Below are 20,038 nucleotides of genomic sequence, written 5' to 3'. Positions count from 1 at the left end.
CTAGTCTGATCGCCTCTAACTGCCCCCCCTGCCGGCCTGGTTGCCCCCAACTGCCCCCTCCCTGCCGGCCTGGTCACCCCTTACTGCCCCCCCTGCCGGCCTGGTCGCCCCCAACTGCCCTCCTCTGCTGGCCTGGTCGCCCCCAAATGCCCCCCTCTGCTAGCCTAGTCGCCCCCTAACTGCCCCCCCTGCCGGCCTTGTTGCCCCCAACTGCTCCCCTTGCCAGCCTAATCGTCCTCAACTGTCCCCCCTGCCGGCCTAGTCGCCTCTCACTGCCCCCCTATCAGCCTAATCACCCCAACTGGCCCCCCACCAGCCTAGTCGCCCCTCACTGCCCCACCCCTGCCGGTATGGTTGCCTCCAACTGCGCCCCCGCTGGCCTAATTGCCCCACGCAGCCTGCTGTTCAGTCATTTGGTCATCCCTCACTAACCCCCCTGCTGGCCTGGTCGTAGGCAGCCATCTTGTGAGGGCATGAGGGTAATTTGCATATTACCTTTTTATTATATAGGATAGGATAGATAGGATTGTTTCTCTCTTATATAGGAAAACTATATAGATGGGTAGAAATGGACAAGAATTCAAATATAACTCATTTGTTTCTCTCAGTTAAGCATTCTTCCAGAAAATCAAGGTAGCTGATTCCCTGGGTTTCTGATGTGTGGCCCACGCTTGGCTCTGTAAAGCTTCCTGACGCTGTGGGAAAAGCCCAGACTTTGGAATCTGACAGTCCTGGGTTCACATCCTGGCTCTGACTCTTACAATTAAAGGACAGTAGACAAGTTGCTTAATTTCTCTGAACTTTAAAGTTCCCTTCCATCAGGTGGGAATACTGTTATTTATATTCTGTTTTAAGGTATGGGAAGAACATTGTAGAATGGTAGGTGCAGGATTAGGTCTATCTCTCCAGAAATGACTTCATATTGGCTGTAGATCCCTCCATTTGCTCAAGACAGATGCTCTTGGGGGAGATATCCTTGCCCTTAGGAGCTCTCAGGTTTGCAGAATGTGCAGAATGTGAACAAATGAGTTTTGGGGTCACTAGTACTTAGCCTGTCTAATTTTTCCTTTCCTGGTGGTCAAGACCCATCTCACCCTGCATAGCCCTCCATATCATGTTACACTGATTGTCCCCGGTTCTTTAGGTCTCCGAAGCCGCTCCACTCGCATGTCCACCCTCTCAGAGGTTCACATCACCCCTAAGGAGGATGGTATGGAGGTGGACCTGCCCGTGCGTGCCAATTCCCGGAAGCAGTTCTTAGTTCCCAGTGAGTAATGAATCTGTTCTCCCTGTTTGACGCCCTGGAGCAGCTCCTCACACATTGCCTGAACCTGTTGTGGAATATCCTAAGATTCCTACACTACCCTGGCTTAGCACTTAGTATTGTTCTGTCCCTGCCCCACAGCTCCCTTATCTGGAAAATATCTTTTTCTCCCCCTTACTTCAAACATCATATACACTATATACAGAAAAGTGAACATATCATTGAGTATATACAGTTCTTGAACACACGCATATAACTAACACCCAGATCAAACAGCATTACCAGCACCCAAAAGTCCCCCTCAGGTATCCTTCCAGCTCCTAAGCCCCCAGTGAAACCTATACTCCTGACTTCTTTTTATTTATTTATTTATTTATTTACTTACTTACTCTGGTTTAATGAAAATTTGATCCATTATCTTTTTCTTAATTAGAAATTATTTGCATCAAGGTTTTGTTACAGGGCATACAGGAACTAATGAGAATATTTTTTATAATACAGATCAGTACTGTGTCCCCAGAAGGCCACAGAGCTGTGTAAAAGAGAAATAATTTTTTTTCTTTCTTTATTGATTAAGGTATTTTTTAATGTATTTTTATTGATTTCAGAGAGGAAGAAAGAGGGAGAGAGAGATAGAAACATCAATGATGAGAGAATCTTGCATCTGCTGCCTCCTGCATGCCCCCCACTGGGGATCTAGCCCCAAACGCAGGCATGTGCCCTTGATTGGAATTGAACCCAGGACCCTTTAGTACGCAGGCTGATGCTCTCTCCACAGGCCAATCTGGCTAGGGCCCGACTTCATTTTTTTAAGATTTTTTAAATTGATTTTTAGAGAGCGAGGGAGAAACATTGATGTAAGAGTGAAACATCGACCAGTTATCTCCTGCAAGCCCCTTACCAGGGATCGAGCCCGAAACCTGGGCATGTGCCCTGACCTGAAATCAAATCAGCAACCTTTTGGAGCATGGGACGATGCCCAGCCAACTGAGCCACACTGCCAGGGCTAATCCTGAATTCTAATAGCATAAATTAGCTTTTTCTCTTTTTGAATTTTATACATATGGAATTTTAAAACTGTCTTTAAAAAACATATTTTTATTGATTTCAGAGAGAAAGGGAGAGAGAGATAGAAACATCAATGATGAGAGAGAATCATTGATTGGCTGCCTCCTGCACGCCCCACACTGGGGATCAAGCCCGCAACCCAGGCATGTGCCCTAACCGGGAATTGAACCGAGGCCTCCTGGTTCATAGGTCAACGCTCAACCACTGAGCCACACCGGCCAGGCAATTGTCAACTTTTATTAGATACATAAAGTAGATGAAGATTTTGTAAGATACACAACCATTACATCTTACATGTATCAAATTTAGCTCTTATAAAATGAAGGTAAAGGATCATGACCAAGTATGGGAAGTAATGAGTTGTCATGGGTTGTACCTCTCAGGGTTGAATCAGTGTGGTTAGTTTTGCTCATATTTCCATTATTTCTGGCTTTTCAGTCTTTGTTCCTGTTAACCACCTGAGTTCCAAGGATTTTTTGTTTTGCTTTTTTGTGTTCCAAGGCTTTTTTTAAAAAATATATTTTATTGATTTTTTACAGAGAGGAAGGGAAAAGGATAGAGAGTTAGAAACATCGATGAGAGAGAAACATTGATCAGCTGCCTCCTGCACACTCCCCGCTGGGGATGTGCCGGCAACCAAGGTACATGCCCCTGACCGGTATCGAATCCGGGACTCCTGAGTCCGCAGGCTGACGCTCTATCCACTGAACCAAACTGGTTATGTCATGTGTTCCAAGGCTTTTGAAAGTGAGAAAAGCCTGGCTTTTCTCCCAGTGAGTAGAAAGGCCTGGCCTAAGAACCCATGCTTGGGTCAAGCCTAAGGAATTCAGGCCTTAAAAGGCTTTTCTCTTCATGGTGAAGCCCATACTGAGTACTCACCCTTTTTTTATTTTTAATCCTCTCCCGAGGATATTTTTTGCCATTGATCTTTTTTGTGTGTGTGTTTTTTGTGAGGCTGTTTTTCCATTGATTTTTTTAGAGAGAGTGGAAGGGAGAGAGACAGAAACTTGTATGTGAGAGACATATCGATTGGTTGCCTCCTGCATGCACCCTGACCAGGGCCTGGGGTGAAGCCTGTAACCAAGGCCTGTGCTTTTGACCAGGAATCGAACCTGGATCCCTTTGGTCCATAGGCCAATGCTCTAACCATGAGCAAAACTGGCCTGGGTACTCAAGATTTCTTGACCCAGGAGCCAGCCCCTGCAGAGATACTGGTCCAGTTCAAGGTGTGGGCTGAGATGAAGGCAAAAACCCAAGTTCTGCTCACACTGTAGGAGCCTGAGCCCTTGCTGAGCTGGCAGTCAGTAGCCATCCTCCTGGTCCATGAGCCATGAGGGCTCAGCTGAGTACAGCTGCAGTAGCCTGCCGGCTTCGCCAATGACTCTTGTTTCCTTACAGCTGGCCCCCCTAGGAACTCCTGCCCTGCAGTGGCTGAAATACCGTTTACGATGGTCAGCGAGGAGGTAGAAGAGCAAGTCCATTCCATGCGAGGCAGCTCTTCTGCAAACCCAGTGAACTCAGGTAGACATGCTGAGCTGTCTGCTGCCCTACTCCTAGTGCAGGGCAGTTTCATTCTGTTTCACACCTGGTCTGCCGTGGCACCTGAGTTCAAACTGCACTTGTCACTTGGGGGCATGTTTCCCTGTGGCCATGGAATCAATTTTGCACAAGGGTGACCCTGTCCCCTTAAGCTGGCAGAAACCTTCTAATGTAATTGAAGTGTTGTCACAAACTATAGTGTCTTGGCTGACACCTGAAGAACAGCCTAGAGCAGCGGTTCTCAACCTGTGGGTCGCGACCCCTTTGGCGGTCAAACGACCCTTTCACAGGGGTCGCCTAAGACCATCCTGTATATCAGATATTTACATTACGATTCATAACAGTAGCAAAATTACAGTTAGGAAGTAGCAACGAAAATAATTTTATGGTTGGGTCACAACATGAGGAACTGTATTTAAAGGGCCAGAAGGTTGAGAACCACTGGCCTAGAGTAACCATTAAGACTAAATAGTGATGGTCTCACCTCTCTGGTGGTTGAGAAAATGCCACAGAGGTATGGGGAGAGTTTGGGTTAGACCTGGAGTACTCACATGGGTAGATCTTTACTTTGTGAGTTTGACTATCCCAAGAGTCACATCTACTGCTTCCTCTCCTTGCATATGGTGATTTAAGTCCAAAGGTTTTGAGAAGGCCTAGTCCTAGGAAAGCCCAGGACTCAGTACAGCAGCTGGAGAAGAACAGGCTCGCTGGCCTAGACAAGTAAAAGAATGAGCTTTTCCTCCCCTAGTTCGAAGGAAATCATGTATTGTGAAGGAAATGGAAAAAATGAAGAACAAACGAGAAGAGAAGAGGGCCCAGATCTCTGAAATGAGAACAAAACGAGCTCAGGTATCTTTCTTGGGAAGCTAGGGCACGGGTTTTTTTTCTTTCTTTTTTAATTTTTTTTGTTTTTTTTCCATCTTTCAGTTGGGCCCCAGCATTACTGAGGCTCCAATTCTGATATCCAGGAAGTTTAACTGGTGCCTCATCAGGATTCAGAGAACAAATAAGTCAGATATTCTTCTGAGGGCCTTCACCTGGGGACTGTTTCATGCTGACTGTTCAGTGGGCACGCCTGTCACAGAGCACAGTTGCCTGTTTCCCCCAACCTCCTAGTTGTGTGTATGTGGCGGAGATGCTGCAATGCCGTTCTAGTTTTGAGCATTTCCCCTTAGTTGCTCTGGGGAATCCCAGTCTTCGATCTCCTAAGTGGCCCTCACCCCAGTTCCTAGAGTGCTTTAGTGCATGCCTAGGCCCCCCTGCCAGTCTTTTCCCAGGGCTTTGTTCCTGGGTTCTCAGCCTAGAGTCAGGGTGGGAGGAAGTGAGATCATGTGGGGGTTTTGTCAACTCTGATGGACCAATTGCACAAAGAGAGATGGTGCTTTTCCTTAGTACTGAAGTCGAGGAGCACTTACATCTTAGCAGTCGGTTTCTTTTTGCTCTCGTCCCAAACAGGAGTATGACAACAGCTTTCCAAACTGGGAATTTGCCCGGATGATTAAAGAATTTCGGGCTACGTTGGATTGTCATCCCCTTACTATGACTGATCCTGTAAGTAAACCCAAAGGGCTTCTACCTCTCCTTCCTGAGTAGGTTTACAATTAAGAGACAAAACTTTAAGGAGAGCATCGAGCAATCTTCCCTCGCCGTTGCAGGTATTTTTAAGATCCTTTGGTGAGTGGAGTTAGTGAGACCTAGATGAGAGTCTGATTTTTATAAACTTCCCTCTACCCCCACCTTACCTTCTGTGCTCTTGAGTAACTATGAGGAGGCAGGGTCCTAGTGTTATATCTTGGCTCCTGACTGGGCCAGACCTGGGGTTGGAGGGGAGGGGCTCTGGAGAAGCTTTCTTTAATACTGCCCTAACCTTCTGTTGGTTGGTTGTCTTCTCTCATCCTCTTGAAGATAGAAGAGCACAGGATATGCGTTTGTGTTAGGAAGCGCCCGCTGAATAAACAAGGTAAACTCCGGTCAGAAAGGGGCTTTGGAGTAATAGAGGATGCCTGTGTCCAGGGAGCATTCCCTGAAAATACTCTCCTTCTGCAGAACTGGCCAAGAAAGAAATTGATGTGATTTCTGTTCCTAGCAAGTGTCTCCTCTTCGTACACGAGCCCAAGTTAAAAGTGGACTTAACAAAGTATCTGGAGAACCAGGCGTTCTGCTTTGACTTTGCATTTGATGAAACAGCTTCGAATGAAGTCATCTATAGGTTAGTCCCTCGCCTCTTCTCACCACCCCCCCACCTCCCCTCACCCTATTTGATCTTTTCCATGCAAGGCACTGTGCTAACACTGCTCACAGACATGCTGGACTCTAAAGCCCTTCCTGGCCTCCTCTCGTGTTTCTTTTTTATTTTATTTTTTAATGTACTTTTATTGATTTCAGAAAGGAAGGGAGAGGGAAAGAGAGATAGAAACATCAATGATGAGAGAGAATCATTGATCGGCTGCCTCCAGTACTCCCCACACTGGGATCGAGCGAGCCCGCAACCCAGGCATGTGCCCTGACTGGGAATTGAACTGTGACCTCCTGGTTTATAGGTCGGTGCTCAACCACTGAGCCTCGCCTGCTGGGCACCAAGGATATTTTTATGAGGGCAGAATTGGGGGGATGAGAGGACATTGGGGGGATAAGGACACATTTGTAATATCTTAATCAATAAAGGGAAAAAATAATATTCATAGAATCTGAAAAAAAAAAGATGAGAGATACAGAGCTCATTTGCATGTCAATGGAGATGATGCACCAGAAGAAAAGGGAGTGGGGACTGCGGGAGAGAAGTCTGAGGGAAGGTGACTCGGAACAAGCAGAAGGTGAACGGGTGGCCTGTGATGGAACAGGGACACTCCATTGTAATGGGAAAGAGCAGAGGATGTGGGTCAGGCAGGTTGGCAGATTTGGAAGTGGGATGGTGGGGTTCTCAAAAAAAGGAGGTGAGGCCATATTTTCTTTGGATCAGCTCACATAGAGCTGGCTCTGGCTCTGGTTCTAATTCTGGTTCTGGTTCTGGTTCCTGGGCTGCCATATGCCATTTTGCAGCATTAGCAGTGGATCAGAAGTGAGGTGTTACCCATTGCATTCTCTGAGGCTGGGCAGGCTTCAGGGATTCTTCCAGTATCTTATGCAGCCACCCTGTTACCGACGGGGCTTTGCAGACTCAGCAAACTCTAGGACTGCTCTGTCTAATAAAGCACCCACAGCCTCATATAGCTGTTCATTAAAAGTTAAATGAAATTAAAAATTAAGTTATTCAGTCACATAAGCCACATTTCAGGTGCTTCACCAGTCCCATGTGGAAGTGGCTACTACTGGACAGCACAGATATAGAACATTTCCATCAGCACAGAAGTTCTATTGGACAACACTGCTCCAAACTAGAAGTTGACAAACTTGGGCCAAATTGGGTTCACAGTCCCTTTTTATATGGCTCTAAAACCAAGAATGTTTTTCATGTTTTTAAAGATTGTTGTTTTTTAATGTGACATATCTACATGGCCACAAAGACTACAACATTTTGGGCTCCTACTTTAGAGGGTTTCCTTTGATCTTTGTAGTGTATCTTATGCTGGATGTCAGCTGTTAAGTTCAGGCTTTTGTCTATGACTGCAGAGTCGGGAGCGGCTGGTGGCTCAGTTAGAGGATGGGCCATCCACTTGCTTGTTGCAAATCAGTCCAGCCCCCACCTCCCTCCAGCCGGCTAGGAGAATTTCAGATTTGTAAGTGGGCTGAGTCAGGTGGGACCCCATTGCAGGAGAGGAGTACTAGTGCTTGGAAGGAGGAATGGAGGGCCCAGAGGTTCTGCAGTGGAAGGGCAGCAGGACCATGTTCCTGGGTACACACTTTGGTCAGAGATAATACACTCTTCCCTATCCTTTCTCCTAGGTTCACAGCAAGGCCACTGGTACACACAATTTTCCAAGGCGGAAAAGCGACTTGTTTTGCATATGGCCAGACGGGAAGTGGTAAGACACATGTGAGTATTCAAGCATGGCAGGGTGTGAGTGTGCCCAGCTGCACTGGGTCCCTAAAAAGGAAGACAGTGAGTTTCGTGTAGAAAATCCACTCAGTGTAGGTGCTCCATCATCAGATAACACTTGTTGTGCCAGGTGCAGAGAGGTGCCTTAACAGGTCCAGCCTCCCAACTTTGGTGTGGCCCACTGGGGTGATGGAGCCGGTAGTGCTCTAGCCTCGGCCAAGGGCCCTTTACCAAGTCTTCTGTCCCTTCCTTTTGCAGACTATGGGCGGAGGCCTCTCTGGGAAAGCCCAGAATGCATCCAAAGGAATCTATGCGATGGCCTGTGAGTAGTGTCTTCTGCCGCCGTGGGGTTGGGCACAGAAAGCAGGTTGCTTACTTAATCCATGCTCTTTCCCATAGCCCAGGATGTCTTCCTCATGAAGAATCAGCCCCGCTACCGGAACCTGGGCCTGGAAGTCTATGTGACGTTCTTTGAGATCTATAATGGGAAGGTAGCTGACAAGGAGACCCTGTTTATACTGTTGGGGGCCCTGAACTCTCAAAAACCTGCGGTTGGCTAGAAATGGTAGAAGCCAAACAATCTATGGACTGTGAAGCTCTGCCCTGACATATGGGGGGTTTCGTCTGATGGTGGGATGGTACTCAAGAATCAACAAGTGCCCTAGCTGGTTTGGCTCAATGGGTCAGAGTGTTGGCCTGCGGACTGAGGGGTCCCGGGTTCGATTCCGGTCAAGGGCACATGCCTGGGTTACAGGCTCGATCCCCAGTGTGGGGCGTGCAGCAGGCAGCCGATCAATGATTCTCTCTCATCATTTCATCATTGATGTTTCTATCTCTCCTCCCTTCCTCTCTGAAATTTAAAAAAAAAAAAAAATTTAAAAAAAGCTGTAATCGGGCTTTAAAAAAAAAAAAGTCAACAAGTATGGCAGGAATACTCCGCAGGGTTCCTCTCAGATGGGAGGTCTGCCTTGAGTGTGCCCTGTGCACCCTCTACCCACCTCCTTCATAACTCTTTTTCCTTTGATCACCCATATTTGTTCTCATATTCATCCTCTCTTCCTCCCAACCCCCATCTCTGTGTGTATACATGAATAAATACTCACACATACAACTCTCTTCATTTTTGCAGAGTTGCTTTCCTTAGAGCAGGATCTAGACCAGGGGTGGGCAAACTTTTTGACTCGAGGGCCACAATGGGTTCTTAAACTGGACCGGAGGGCCGGAACAAAAGCATGGATGGAGTGTTTGTTTGAACTAATATAAATTCAAAGTAAACATCATTACATAAAAGGGTACGGTCTTTTTTTTTTTAGTTTTATTCATTTCAAACGGGCCGGATCCGGCGGGCTGTAGTTTGCCCACAGCTGATCTAGATAATAATGGCTATGTTGATTTTTTTTAAATACTTAAAAATTATTTGTTGATTTTAGAGGGAGAGAGAGAAACATCAATTTGTTGTTCCACTTATTTATGCATTCATTTGGTTGATTCTTTTTTTAAAATATGTTTTTATTTCAGATAGAGGAAGGGAAAGGGAGAGAGACATAGAGATATCAGTGATGAGAGAGAATCATTGATTGGCTGCCTCCTGCACGCCCTCTACTGGGGATCGATCTGCAACCCAGGCATGTGCCCTGACCTGGAATCGAACTGTTATCTCCTGGTTCATGGGTCAATGCTCAAATACTAAGCCACACCAGCTGGGCAATTCTTTTTTATTTTAATTCTCCCACGGATATGTCCCCAATGACTTTAGAGAAAGAGGAAGGAGGGAGAGAGAGAGAGAAATATCGATGTGAGAAACATCGATCAGTTGCCTCCCACACACACCCCTACCAGAGAGCGAACCTGCAACCTGGGTATGTGCCCAACCAGTGATCGAACCTGAAACCCTGCGGTGCATGGGACAACACTCCCACCAACTGAGCCACACCAGCCAGGGCAGGGGGATTGTTGTATGTGTCTCTTTGGTAGATCTGGCAGGGATTGAGCCTGCAACCTTGCCATGTAGAGATGAGACTAACCAACTGAGTTACTGGCCAGGCAGGGCTACTAATGTTGATTATTAATATGACATTATGTTCTAAACACTTGTTTTAATTCACTTATTAATCAAAAACCCTACAAGGACGTGTTACCATCACTATTGTGTAGGTGGTTAAGTACTGACCCAGTTCACACAGCTAGTGAAGTATTAGAATCACATCAAGCTGAGGCAGCCCAGTTCAGAACCCACACCCTCTGCTAGTCTGCCCAGCTCAGGTTCTGTCTTCCCTTCATGCTGCCTGCCCTTGTCTAAGCTGGGATAGGCCCTGAAGGAGGGAGGCGTCAGGTGGGGTGCCCAGTGCCTGATGGCCTTAGCCTTGTTCCCCTGCCCAACACAGCTGTTCGATTTGCTGAACAAGAAGGCCAAGCTGCGTGTGCTGGAGGATGGAAAGCAGCAGGTGCAGGTGCTGGGGCTGCAGGAGCACCTGGTTAACTGTGCTGACGATGTCATCAAGATGATCGACATAGGCAGTGCCTGCAGGTCAGAATTCTGGTGAGGGGAAGGGGCTACTTTCTCATGCCCAGTTCAGGTGACAGACTAGCTCTGATCCCATCTGGTTCCACAGAGCCCCGTTCTCCCTGGCTTGGGGAGGACGGTGAAGGCCCCTGCGGTAAGAGGTCTCTAACAGGCTCATCAGGAGCAACTCAAAGTGTCTTAAATCTAACCAGGGCAGGCTTCCCTTCTTGTCTGGGTTTCTCTTCACTGATCCCTCCCTTTGTGATGGGAGACGGGAGCTCGGTCTGTTCTAGGCTGAAAGTGCTGGAGCCATAGCTCCTGTGGGGAAGTGCTCTTCCAGGCACTAGGCTGGTGCATTTGAGGCTCAGGGAACGAGCTGCCCTCTCACTGCAGGGCCCTCATGTTTTGGCAAGTGGTTCATGACAACCCTCCTTCCCTGTGTGCCCTGCAACAGAGATAGCTCATCTTTCTCCGTGTCCTTATGGGCCCCCCGGTCTGGCCATGCCCCTAGCATAGAACCCAATACTGTGGCTGCCAGGAAACTTACCAGCTCCTCTGCTGGAGGGAGAGCTTCTGCCCAGGGAAGGCAGAACAGAAGTCTGGGATGAAGACATAGGACTTCTTACAGTCCTGACCTGTGTCCCTCTCTTACCAGAGAATTCACTGCTGTGGAAGGGGGTGGCTGGTGACTTCAGAAGCTCATAGCCTTTCTTTGCCTCCTTTACCATAGGACCTCTGGGCAGACATTTGCCAACTCCAACTCTTCCCGCTCTCATGCCTGCTTCCAGATTCTCCTTAAAGCCAAAGGGAGAGTGCATGGCAAGTTCTCTTTGGTGGATCTGGCAGGGAACGAACGAGGTGCAGACACTTCCAGTGCTGACCGGCAGACCCGCATGGAAGGCGCAGAAATCAACAAAAGTCTCCTGGCTCTGAAGGTAGCAGGGGCTAGGTAGAGGTGGGACTGCTGGTGGGGCAGGAACTGGGCAGCAGAGATTAAGGAAAGGTCCTCAGTTGCACTTGGTGCCCCACAGGAGTGCATCAGGGCCCTGGGACAGAACAAGGCTCACACCCCTTTCCGCGAGAGCAAGCTGACACAGGTGCTACGGGACTCCTTCATCGGGGAGAACTCAAGGACCTGTATGGTGAGTAGGGGCGCTGTGGAGGTGGTGCAGGACATCATCTAGGCCTATCCTGGGCAGGAGGCCCGTGCCCTTGGCTGTCTGGGTTTCCAGACTCTAACTTAACTGAGCTTCATCCCTGCCTTTCCGTTCCAGACTCCTCTTTGCCTACCCAGGGGAGGAAAGGAGGTACTCCGTATATCCCCGCAGCTCTGGGTTTGGGGGAGGTCATTCCTCCCTTACCCGGTGGAAAGGAGGCTCTAGAATTCAGAAGGAGGACCTTTGGGGAAGCAGGAGAGAGGCATCCTGGCTTCTGTGACCTCCCTCGTATTCCTTGGCTTCCAGCCTAGAATACAGGAAGGGCTATGGCCTTGAATGGCTTTTTATCCCTTCCTTATTTTACCCACAAGCCCTTCTAGCTAGGGTCTGCTCCCCTCCATGAACATCCTCTCCCATGTCTGCAGGGAAGATGGGGATTTCAGATTAAGCTCTAACGCCTTCTCCCTGAGGCACTCCTGAGCCTGGATGAAGTGAGGGCTCCAGTAGGAGCCACAGAGCCTTCAGGTGTGACCTCAGTGTGAGGAATGGGTCAGTGAAGAGATAAAGAAGGAGGGGGTCATAAGATGTGCCTTTAAAGGCACGGAACCAACTTTTTAAGGAGCTTTAATTTGCAGTGGAGCCAGTTGCCTGGTGAATAGGTGCTTAATGAGCTCTCCCCCAGTACCATGAGGGTCCAGTAGTTTGGAGACACTCCTCCTGGCAGCCTCTCCCCATGATCCTCGACCTCTCTCCCATACCCCATACCCCATGCCCCATGATCCTCAACCTTTAACCATCCATGCCTTCTTTTGCAGATTGCCATGATCTCACCAGGCATAAGCTCCTGTGAATATACTTTAAATACACTAAGATATGCAGACAGGTACCAGTACCTATGGCCCTGTGGGATGGGAGCAGGATGTGGGAGAAGAGAAGGGAATGGCAGTGATGGAAGAGGGAGGAGGCTCTGGGACTCAGTGCTTACTGCTTACTCTTCCATGATTCAGTGAACCTGAGGTTCGGGAATTCTGACAGGACGCTGGAAGGTCTGTCCCAGTCCCCTCCAGGCCTTGTAGGGAGTCAGCATGCATGAGGGTCTTTTCCTAGGCCAGAGGCAAAGCTGCTGCTCCATCCCCTTAAAGCCTCAAGGCTGGTGGTCTTAAGTGGTACAGCACTCTTGTGAGTGCCAACAAGGTTGCTATGGGATCAGAAACCTTCTTGTTTCCTCAGGGTCAAGGAGCTGAGCCCCCACAGCGGGCCCAGTGGGGAGCAGCCAATTCAAATGGAAACCGAAGAGACAGAAGCCAACTCTCAGGAGTCTCTGATCACAAGCAACGTAAGGGGCAGGGTGGGGCCTAGCAAGACAGAAACATGGCCTGCTGAGATGGGAACTGGGCCATACTCTTGTGTCTCCTTTTAGCTTTCCAAGGAAGAAGAGGAACTGTCTTCCCAGATGTCCAGCTTTAATGAAGCCATGACTCAGATCAGGGAGCTGGAGGAGAGGGCCATTGAAGAGCTCAAGGAGATTGTCCAGGTGGGCAGCTGGCGCTGGCATATCCACCCCAGCACAGGCCCGCCGCTGTGCTCAGCACCATTGCCTGAATGTGACCTGGGCTTTGCTTCCACAGGTCTTCAGGTTGGCATGGCAAGAGGCAGGCCTCCACCCTAGCATTCCTTAATTCTTTACCTATTCACTCATCCATTCTTCTAGGTCAGCTAATACCACACCCTCTTCCTTAGCCTGGCACACAAGCTTTCCTCCATTCTAGCCGGAGCTAGTCTCTCTCCACCATGCTCCTAATTGGGGGTTTTGGAGGGTGGTTGATATGCAGGGACCTTGTTATTCAGTGAATGTTCGGTGAGTACTTTCTGTATGCCAGCTCCTGTGCTGTGACCAAGGACCAAAAACATAAAGTATGGATAGTAGGCCCTGAAGCAAGACTTGTTCAGCCCTGATTATTTTATTTATAAGTGATTTCCTTGTGAAAGTCATTTAGCCTCAGTTTCTTCATCCTTAAGATGGCTAAGACAGGATGGTTTTGTCTGAGGGTTAAATGATGTGCATTTATTTATTTATTTATTTATTTTTAATCCTCACCCAAGGATATTTTTCATTGACTTTTAGGGGGGGTGGGGGGAGAGAAAGAAACATCGATGTGAGAGAGATATATCCATTGGTTGCCTCCCACCTGTGCCCCAACCAGGGTTGGGGATCTGGGGATTGAGCCTGCAACAGAGGTACCTGCTCTTGACTGGAATCGAACCAGGGACCCTTTAGTCTGCGGGTCGGCGCTGTATTCACTGAGCCAAATTTGCTAAGGCTAATGTGCTTTTAAAGTGCTCAGCAGCCTGGCTGGCATGGCTCAGTGGTTGAGTGTTGACCTATGAACCAGGAAGTCACAGTTCAATTCCTGGTCAGGGCACATGCTGGGTTGTAGCCTTGATCCCCAATAGGGGGCGTGCAGGAGGCAGCCAATCAATGATTCTCATCACTGATGTTTCTAGCTCTATCTCTCTCTTCCTCTCTGAAATCAAAAATATATTTTTAAAAAAGAAAGCACTCAGCAGTGCCCAGCATGTGGTCAGTGTTTAGTAAGTGACAGGTACTAGCACTGCCATGACGCCTACTGTGGAAGAGCAGGTGGAGGGGAGAGGCCCGAAAGTGCACCGTTACAGGGCCCTCGGTGCAGAGCAGGAAGGAAGAGCTTGAGGCCCTTGGAACGGAAGAGGGAACGTGAAAGATCATTGCTTAGGCATGGCCTCCCTCCCTCGAGTACTCTGGTACAAATGTTTAAAAGGACATGGTACTTTCATGAAGAATGAGAAGTTTGCTCTGGTCAGAGCAAAAGGTGTGAGCTGATGATGAAAGGAAATTAAGCTGTGGAAAGGTCAGCAGGGACTTGATGCTAAAGAGCCTTATGGTTCAGACCAGAGGCCCAGATTTCGTTAGGAGGGCAGTGTATGCCTCTGAAGGGAGTTTCACAGAGTGGTGCCAAGGTCATATCAGAGCTTTGGGTACATCACTGTACCACCGTGTGAAGCCTGGTTTGCGAACATGGGGGGAGTGAGTAGAGGCACTTAGGAGTTGAGAGCCATTAGGAGATTGTTGGAAAGAGATGTTGGTGCCTAGACTGAGTGTGGCAATGGCCATGAGATTCAAGAACCATTAAAGGGTGGACTTGGTAGGATTTGGGGACAAGCAGGGTGAAAGTAAAGTTCAGATTTCTGGCTTGAGCATCAAGACAAATGATAACATTCATTTGGTATAAGGGACAGGGACAAGTTTGGGACATGGAAGAGGAAGAATTGAGTCTGGGGACTTCTGCAGGAGGGTCAGGAGGCAGGGTGTGGGCCATCTGGAGGAATGGCCATCTGCATTGCAGTTAGGAATGATTTGCTAAATTGGTTTGGTCATTGTTTGAACCGGCAAGGTGCTCCCTGTGTCATTGCAGCAAGTGCCAAGCTGGCTTGAGCTCTCCGAGATGACCGAGCAGCCTGACTACGACCTGGAGACCTTTGTGAACAAGACAGAGTCTGCCCTGGCCCAGCAAGCCAAGCACTTCTCAGCCCTGCAAGGTGGGTGCAGCTGGATGGGGAGCTGCAGGGTGGGGTCTTTGCAGGTGATGGCAGCTCTGCCCTGAGGGAGTGGGGCCTCTGAGACACCCTCTAACCCTTAGTGTACCACCTCTCCTTCCTTCCAGATGACATCAAGGCCTTACGCTTGGCCATGCAGATGGAAGAACAGGCCAGCAAACAAATAAGCAGCAAGAAACGGCCCCAGTGATGACTGCAAATAAAGATATTTGGTGTCACACCCAGCCTTTTCACCACCCCTCTTCTCCCCAGTGAACTGTGGGCACCTGGTTCTGAGCTCAGACAGGCTTTGGTAAATGCCAAGTATTGGGGCATCAGAGCCAGGGCAGCTGGGGAGATCAGAGTGACATGGGACGCTACTTTCCTTCCTCCATTGTAGTCCTGAAGGGAGCAAGGATGAGAAGAGGGAACTTTTAACTATCCTGTGTGGCCCTTATTTCCAAGAGGGGAAGGCTCGTTGGCATAGAGCTTTCTCTTGGTCAGCATTCTGCCTACGTGGACTGGCTGCTGGCGGCTGTGACCTGCCATCCTTGGTCTGGGCACTAAAGTGTCTTATACTTTTAAACCTCTTCGTTCCTTGCTTTGCTGTTTTAAGGTCTAAGAGGATCCCTGTTGTTTTTTGTTTTGTGGTTACACATTGTGTCTAACAATAAAGAAAGAGGAAAAAAATCAGCCTGTTGTGTGGCATGTGTGAAGGGCCTGGGAGTGTGTCTGAACCTTCTGGGACTAAGGACACTACTGCAACTCTGGGCAGTGCTGATTCTGTCCTCTACCTGGGAGACCAAATCCACACCTGCAGATGACCTGGTTCATATGTTGATACTCAACCACTGAGCCACACTGGTTGGGTCCCAATACATTTTTGAATAGAAGTGGCCAGGGTGGACATCCTTGTTTTATTTCTGATCGTTAAGGATAATATAAGCTGTGGAGTTTTGTAGATGGCCTTTATCAGGTGGAGGAAGTCACTTCTGTTTCTAGTTTATAGAGTATTTTTATCATGAAAGTGTATTAAGTTTTGTCGATTTTTTTCTGTGTTTTCCCCTTTATTCCATCAATATAGTATATTAATTTATTTTCAAATGTGAAACCAACCTTGCAAATCTGGGATAAATCCCACTTGCTTATGGTATATAGTGTTTTTTCCTTTTTTAAGAATGTTTTTTATTGAGTTTTAGAGAGAGGAAGGGAGAGAGAGGGAGGAAGGGAGAGAAAGAGAGAAAAAGAGAGAGAGACACATTGATCAGTTGCCTCCTGTACACACCCGACTGGGAACTGAATCTACAGCCTGGGCATGTGCCCTGAACAGTAATCAAACCAACAACCTTTCAGTGCATGGGACGGATGATGCTCAACCAACTGAGCTACACAGGCCAAGGCATGATGTATAGCTTTTTTTGTTGTTAATCCTCACCCAAGGATATTTTTTTTCCATTGATTTTTAGAGCGTGAAAGAGAGGGAGAGGGAGAGAGAGAGAAACATCAGTGTAAGAGAGACACATAGATTGGTTGCCTCCTGCCATCAGTCTTGACTAAGGGCAGGGGTTGAATCTGCAACCCAGGTACATGCCCTTGACCAGGAATCGAACTCATGACCCTTAGGTTCCTGGGCCAATGCTCTTACCATTTAGATACATGGGCCACAATGGTACATAGCTTTTAATTCCTGTTTGTGCAGAGCTTCAAGGTCAGCCATATCTCACTGATATTAGGGTCTTTTCAGGTCTTATCTGGCTTGGCATACACTCAGCCCTGCATATGCGCATGGCCTTCTAACTTCCCAGGAATATGTAAGTTTTTCAAATCCCTTCATTGCACTGTTTTTCCTTGTAAGTGGGTTTTGGGGTTTGTGGGGTTTTTGGTCAGCCTCTTATTAGCCCCAACTAGTAATGCTGCCTCAGGCATCTGTGTTGCTCATGTGTAGGCACCCACAAAATGATAGGAGTAGTACTAGAGAAAGTATCAGTGAGTCAGGATTTAAAATCTTCCAGGCATAAGTTGGTAAGAACCAGCATTTATGGATAACTGCAGTAAAGAGGGGTTGTGAATGTTAAAGTCTTAAAGCATAAAATTCAAATTTGTGGTTTTTAGAGAAGATAGAGTAAGGATGGCCTAAAATTGGCAAAGACCCTGGAGCACACCTCCCTCCCATCTAGAGAACCAGAGTGTAGTCACCTTCCACTTGAGAAAGGTTGACCAGAAAAAGTCTTCTGAGGTAATCAGGCTTCTGTTAGAAAGCAGAGGAAACATTCAGAAGGCAAAATTTAGAGGAGAGGTTGAAGACAAAGAGGATTTTTTCCTGATGAATGACACACGACATACTAGTAAGATTGTAGGAACTGGACGCTGAGAAATCTGTATAAATATATATTTACCTGCCTCAGGATTCAAATGTGGATAATAGTGCCCCAGCCACTTTGGCTCACGGGATAGAGCACGGGCCTGTGGACTGAAGGGTCCCGGTTTGATTCTGGTCAAGGGCACATGCCCACGTTGCAGGCTCAACCCCCAGAAGGGGGCATGCAGGAGGCAACCAGTCAATGATTTTTTCTCTCGTCATTGATCTTTCTCTCTCTCTCTCCCTCTCCCTTCCTCTCTGAAATCAATAAAAATATATTTCTAAAAAATAATGGAGTGAAATAAGAAAACCACCTCTTTGGCAACTTAAATGCCATTAGCGTCCTAATCCCAAGATTTACATTCATTACAAATTTAATATGAAATAGAAAATATATTTTAAAAAAGAATGTGGGTGATAGTTATTATTTGGGGAGATAACTTTTTAAAATATATTTTTATTGAATTCAGAGAGGAAGGGAGAGGGAGAGAAAGAGAAACATCAATGATGAGAAAGAATCATTGATCCGCTGCCACCTGCACGCCTCACACTGGGGACCGAACCTGCTACCTGGGCATGTGCCCTGACCTGGAATGGAACCATGACCTCCTGGTTCATAGGTCAGTGCTCAACCACTGAACCACACCAATCAGGCAGGAGATAATTTTTCAAGGTAACTAATGAAAAAAAGGGCCAAAGCCATAATATCACTGATGGTCTCAAAGCAAATGGAGTAGTGTCCAGGAGAGGGTATTAAGGGAAGCAGAAGAGAGGCTCTCTCCAGGATGACATGAAATTACACAGCCCCTATTCCTGGGTCTTCCAGTTCCTGGTAAGAAATTTAGATTTTATTCTACAGGGTCATGGGCAAGGAATGTCACCAACTCTCCAATCCCAGGGCCCTAGACAGTCACACCCACCATGGCGCACACAGCCCACACCCAAAACATTTATCTAGCCTGGGACGTTTCTGGAAGCCTCCCCTCAAGGCCTGTTTAGGGGTGCTGTAGTCCCCACAAAGGGACTCGGAACAGGAAAATCCACAACATGGGAGCACTGCATTGAAGCTGTTAGATCCTCAAAACCAGGCTTTAGGCCATGACACCCTTTCACCCCAGGGCCCACAGTTTGTCTAAGACACCTCTCCACTGACCATGCAGGGCCAAACTCATTTCATGGGTGACACATACACACCCCACACGCACCAAAGGGGGAAAAATAGATTTTATTCTGAATGTGCTGGAAGCCAGTATGAGATTGAAGATACAGAAGAAAGGGGTAACGTTGAGAGAATCCCTTCCAATGAATGAGATAGTATGGAGCCAACTATAAAAGGGCCTATAAATCAAGCAGTTTATTCCTTAAAAAAACAAAACTGCCCTCTGCTCTGTGTCCTCTTCAGTCACACCCCTTCAAAATTCTCAAAACAATTATCTACATATATCGTATTTTTTAAATTTCCCCTTGTTTCAAGTTTTTGGAAAAACTAATCAAGTTTTGTCCACTTCATTGCACAGAAATTGCTCTTGCCAATGCCACTCAACAATCCAATAATCACTCTTTAGTCTTCCTTTTAACTAGACATCATAGTAGCATGAGACCATGACATGACCCTCACCCAGTGCTATCACTCTAATTGCTCCTTCTGGCTCTTTTCTCTACCTGGTCTTAAATGTTGCCATTCCTCAAGCCTTGAACCTAGGCCCTCTTCTTCTACCAGAGGTTGGCACACTACTGTGTACTGATGGGGCCCAAGAGCTTAGTGGTTTTTGTTTGTGTTTGAAAAAAAATTCAAAAGCATAGTATTCATAACAAATGAATCCCAGTATCCATAAAGTTTTATTGGCACACAGCCATGACCATTTGTCTACCTTTGTCTATGGCTGCCTTCACACTACAACAGCAAAGCTGACACAGAAACTATAGCCCACAAAGCCTAAAGTATTTACTTACCTTTTACAAGAAAAGTTTGCCTTATGCTGTCTCCCTAGATTACTATATTCATTCTGGCAGCATTAATTACCATTTATATACCAATGGTTCCCAAAAGAACATCTTCTGTCCAGATCTCTTCCATAAGGATGACCAGACATGAACATTCAGCTGCCTGTTGTCAGGGAGAGGGAGAATTCCCTTTTACTTTTAGTTCTTATGGCTGGACTAGTAACAAGAGTAAAATTGACATAACACTGGATTAACAGAAAAAAATCCATTTACATGTGTACATGGAAGAATCACAATATGATGGTCAGATAATAAGGCTTTAGTAAATTATCAAACCAGGCATCTATTAATATTTTTTAGACAATAAATTTGTGAGAAACTAACAGGACAAAGAAAGTCAGTGCTCATAAGAAATCTAAGCAAGGTTTGGGCTTGAGTAGTAAATTAGTAAAGGCTAATGCTTGTTTCTACAGACTGGTCAGCCCTGAACTACTTAACTATTACCAGTAAGGGGTTTCTCTCCCAGCTGGTGTGGCTCAGTGTCCGCCCATGAACCAGGAGGTCACGGTTGATTCCCAGTCAGGGCAGGTGCCTGGGTTATGGGTTCAATCCCCAGTGGGGGCCAGCAGGAGGCAGCCGATCAATGATCTCTATC

The 20,038-nt window shown here is 47.2% G+C and overlaps 1 protein-coding gene across 3 annotated transcripts; it reads left to right on the top strand.

Annotated features, from left to right (window-relative positions):
- Positions 1–1,113: 1,113 nt before the first annotated feature.
- Positions 1,114–15,770, top strand: KIF2C (kinesin family member 2C). 3 transcript variants are annotated; one of them, XM_023761905.1, is made up of 17 exons: positions 1,114–1,267; positions 3,731–3,853; positions 4,620–4,720; positions 5,327–5,422; positions 5,777–5,831; positions 5,918–6,080; positions 7,754–7,844; positions 8,106–8,169; positions 8,247–8,338; positions 10,232–10,374; positions 11,081–11,285; positions 11,382–11,492; positions 12,323–12,390; positions 12,738–12,843; positions 12,928–13,143; positions 14,960–15,083; positions 15,209–15,770. In XM_023761905.1, the coding sequence occupies exons 1-17, from the start codon at positions 1,168–1,170 to the stop codon at positions 15,289–15,291; spliced, it is 1,941 nt and encodes a 646-aa protein (XP_023617673.1). In that variant the 5' UTR covers positions 1,114–1,167; the 3' UTR covers positions 15,292–15,770. The 3 variants fall into 3 exon arrangements, 2 of the variants coding, with proteins under 2 accessions (XP_023617673.1, XP_006098245.1); XM_006098183.3 differs by having other exon boundaries at positions 12,928–13,041; positions 15,209–15,610; XR_002831525.1 differs by lacking the exons at positions 12,323–12,390; positions 15,209–15,770 and having other exon boundaries at positions 12,928–13,041.
- Positions 15,771–20,038: the final 4,268 nt, after the last annotated feature.

Source organism: Myotis lucifugus, unplaced genomic scaffold (assembly GCF_000147115.1).
Source record: "Myotis lucifugus unplaced genomic scaffold, Myoluc2.0 scaffold_222, whole genome shotgun sequence".
Taxonomy (NCBI): Eukaryota; Metazoa; Chordata; class Mammalia; order Chiroptera; family Vespertilionidae; genus Myotis; species Myotis lucifugus.
The sequence above is the reverse complement of the archived record's forward strand: the minus strand, read 5'-3'. Positions and strand labels throughout refer to the sequence as shown.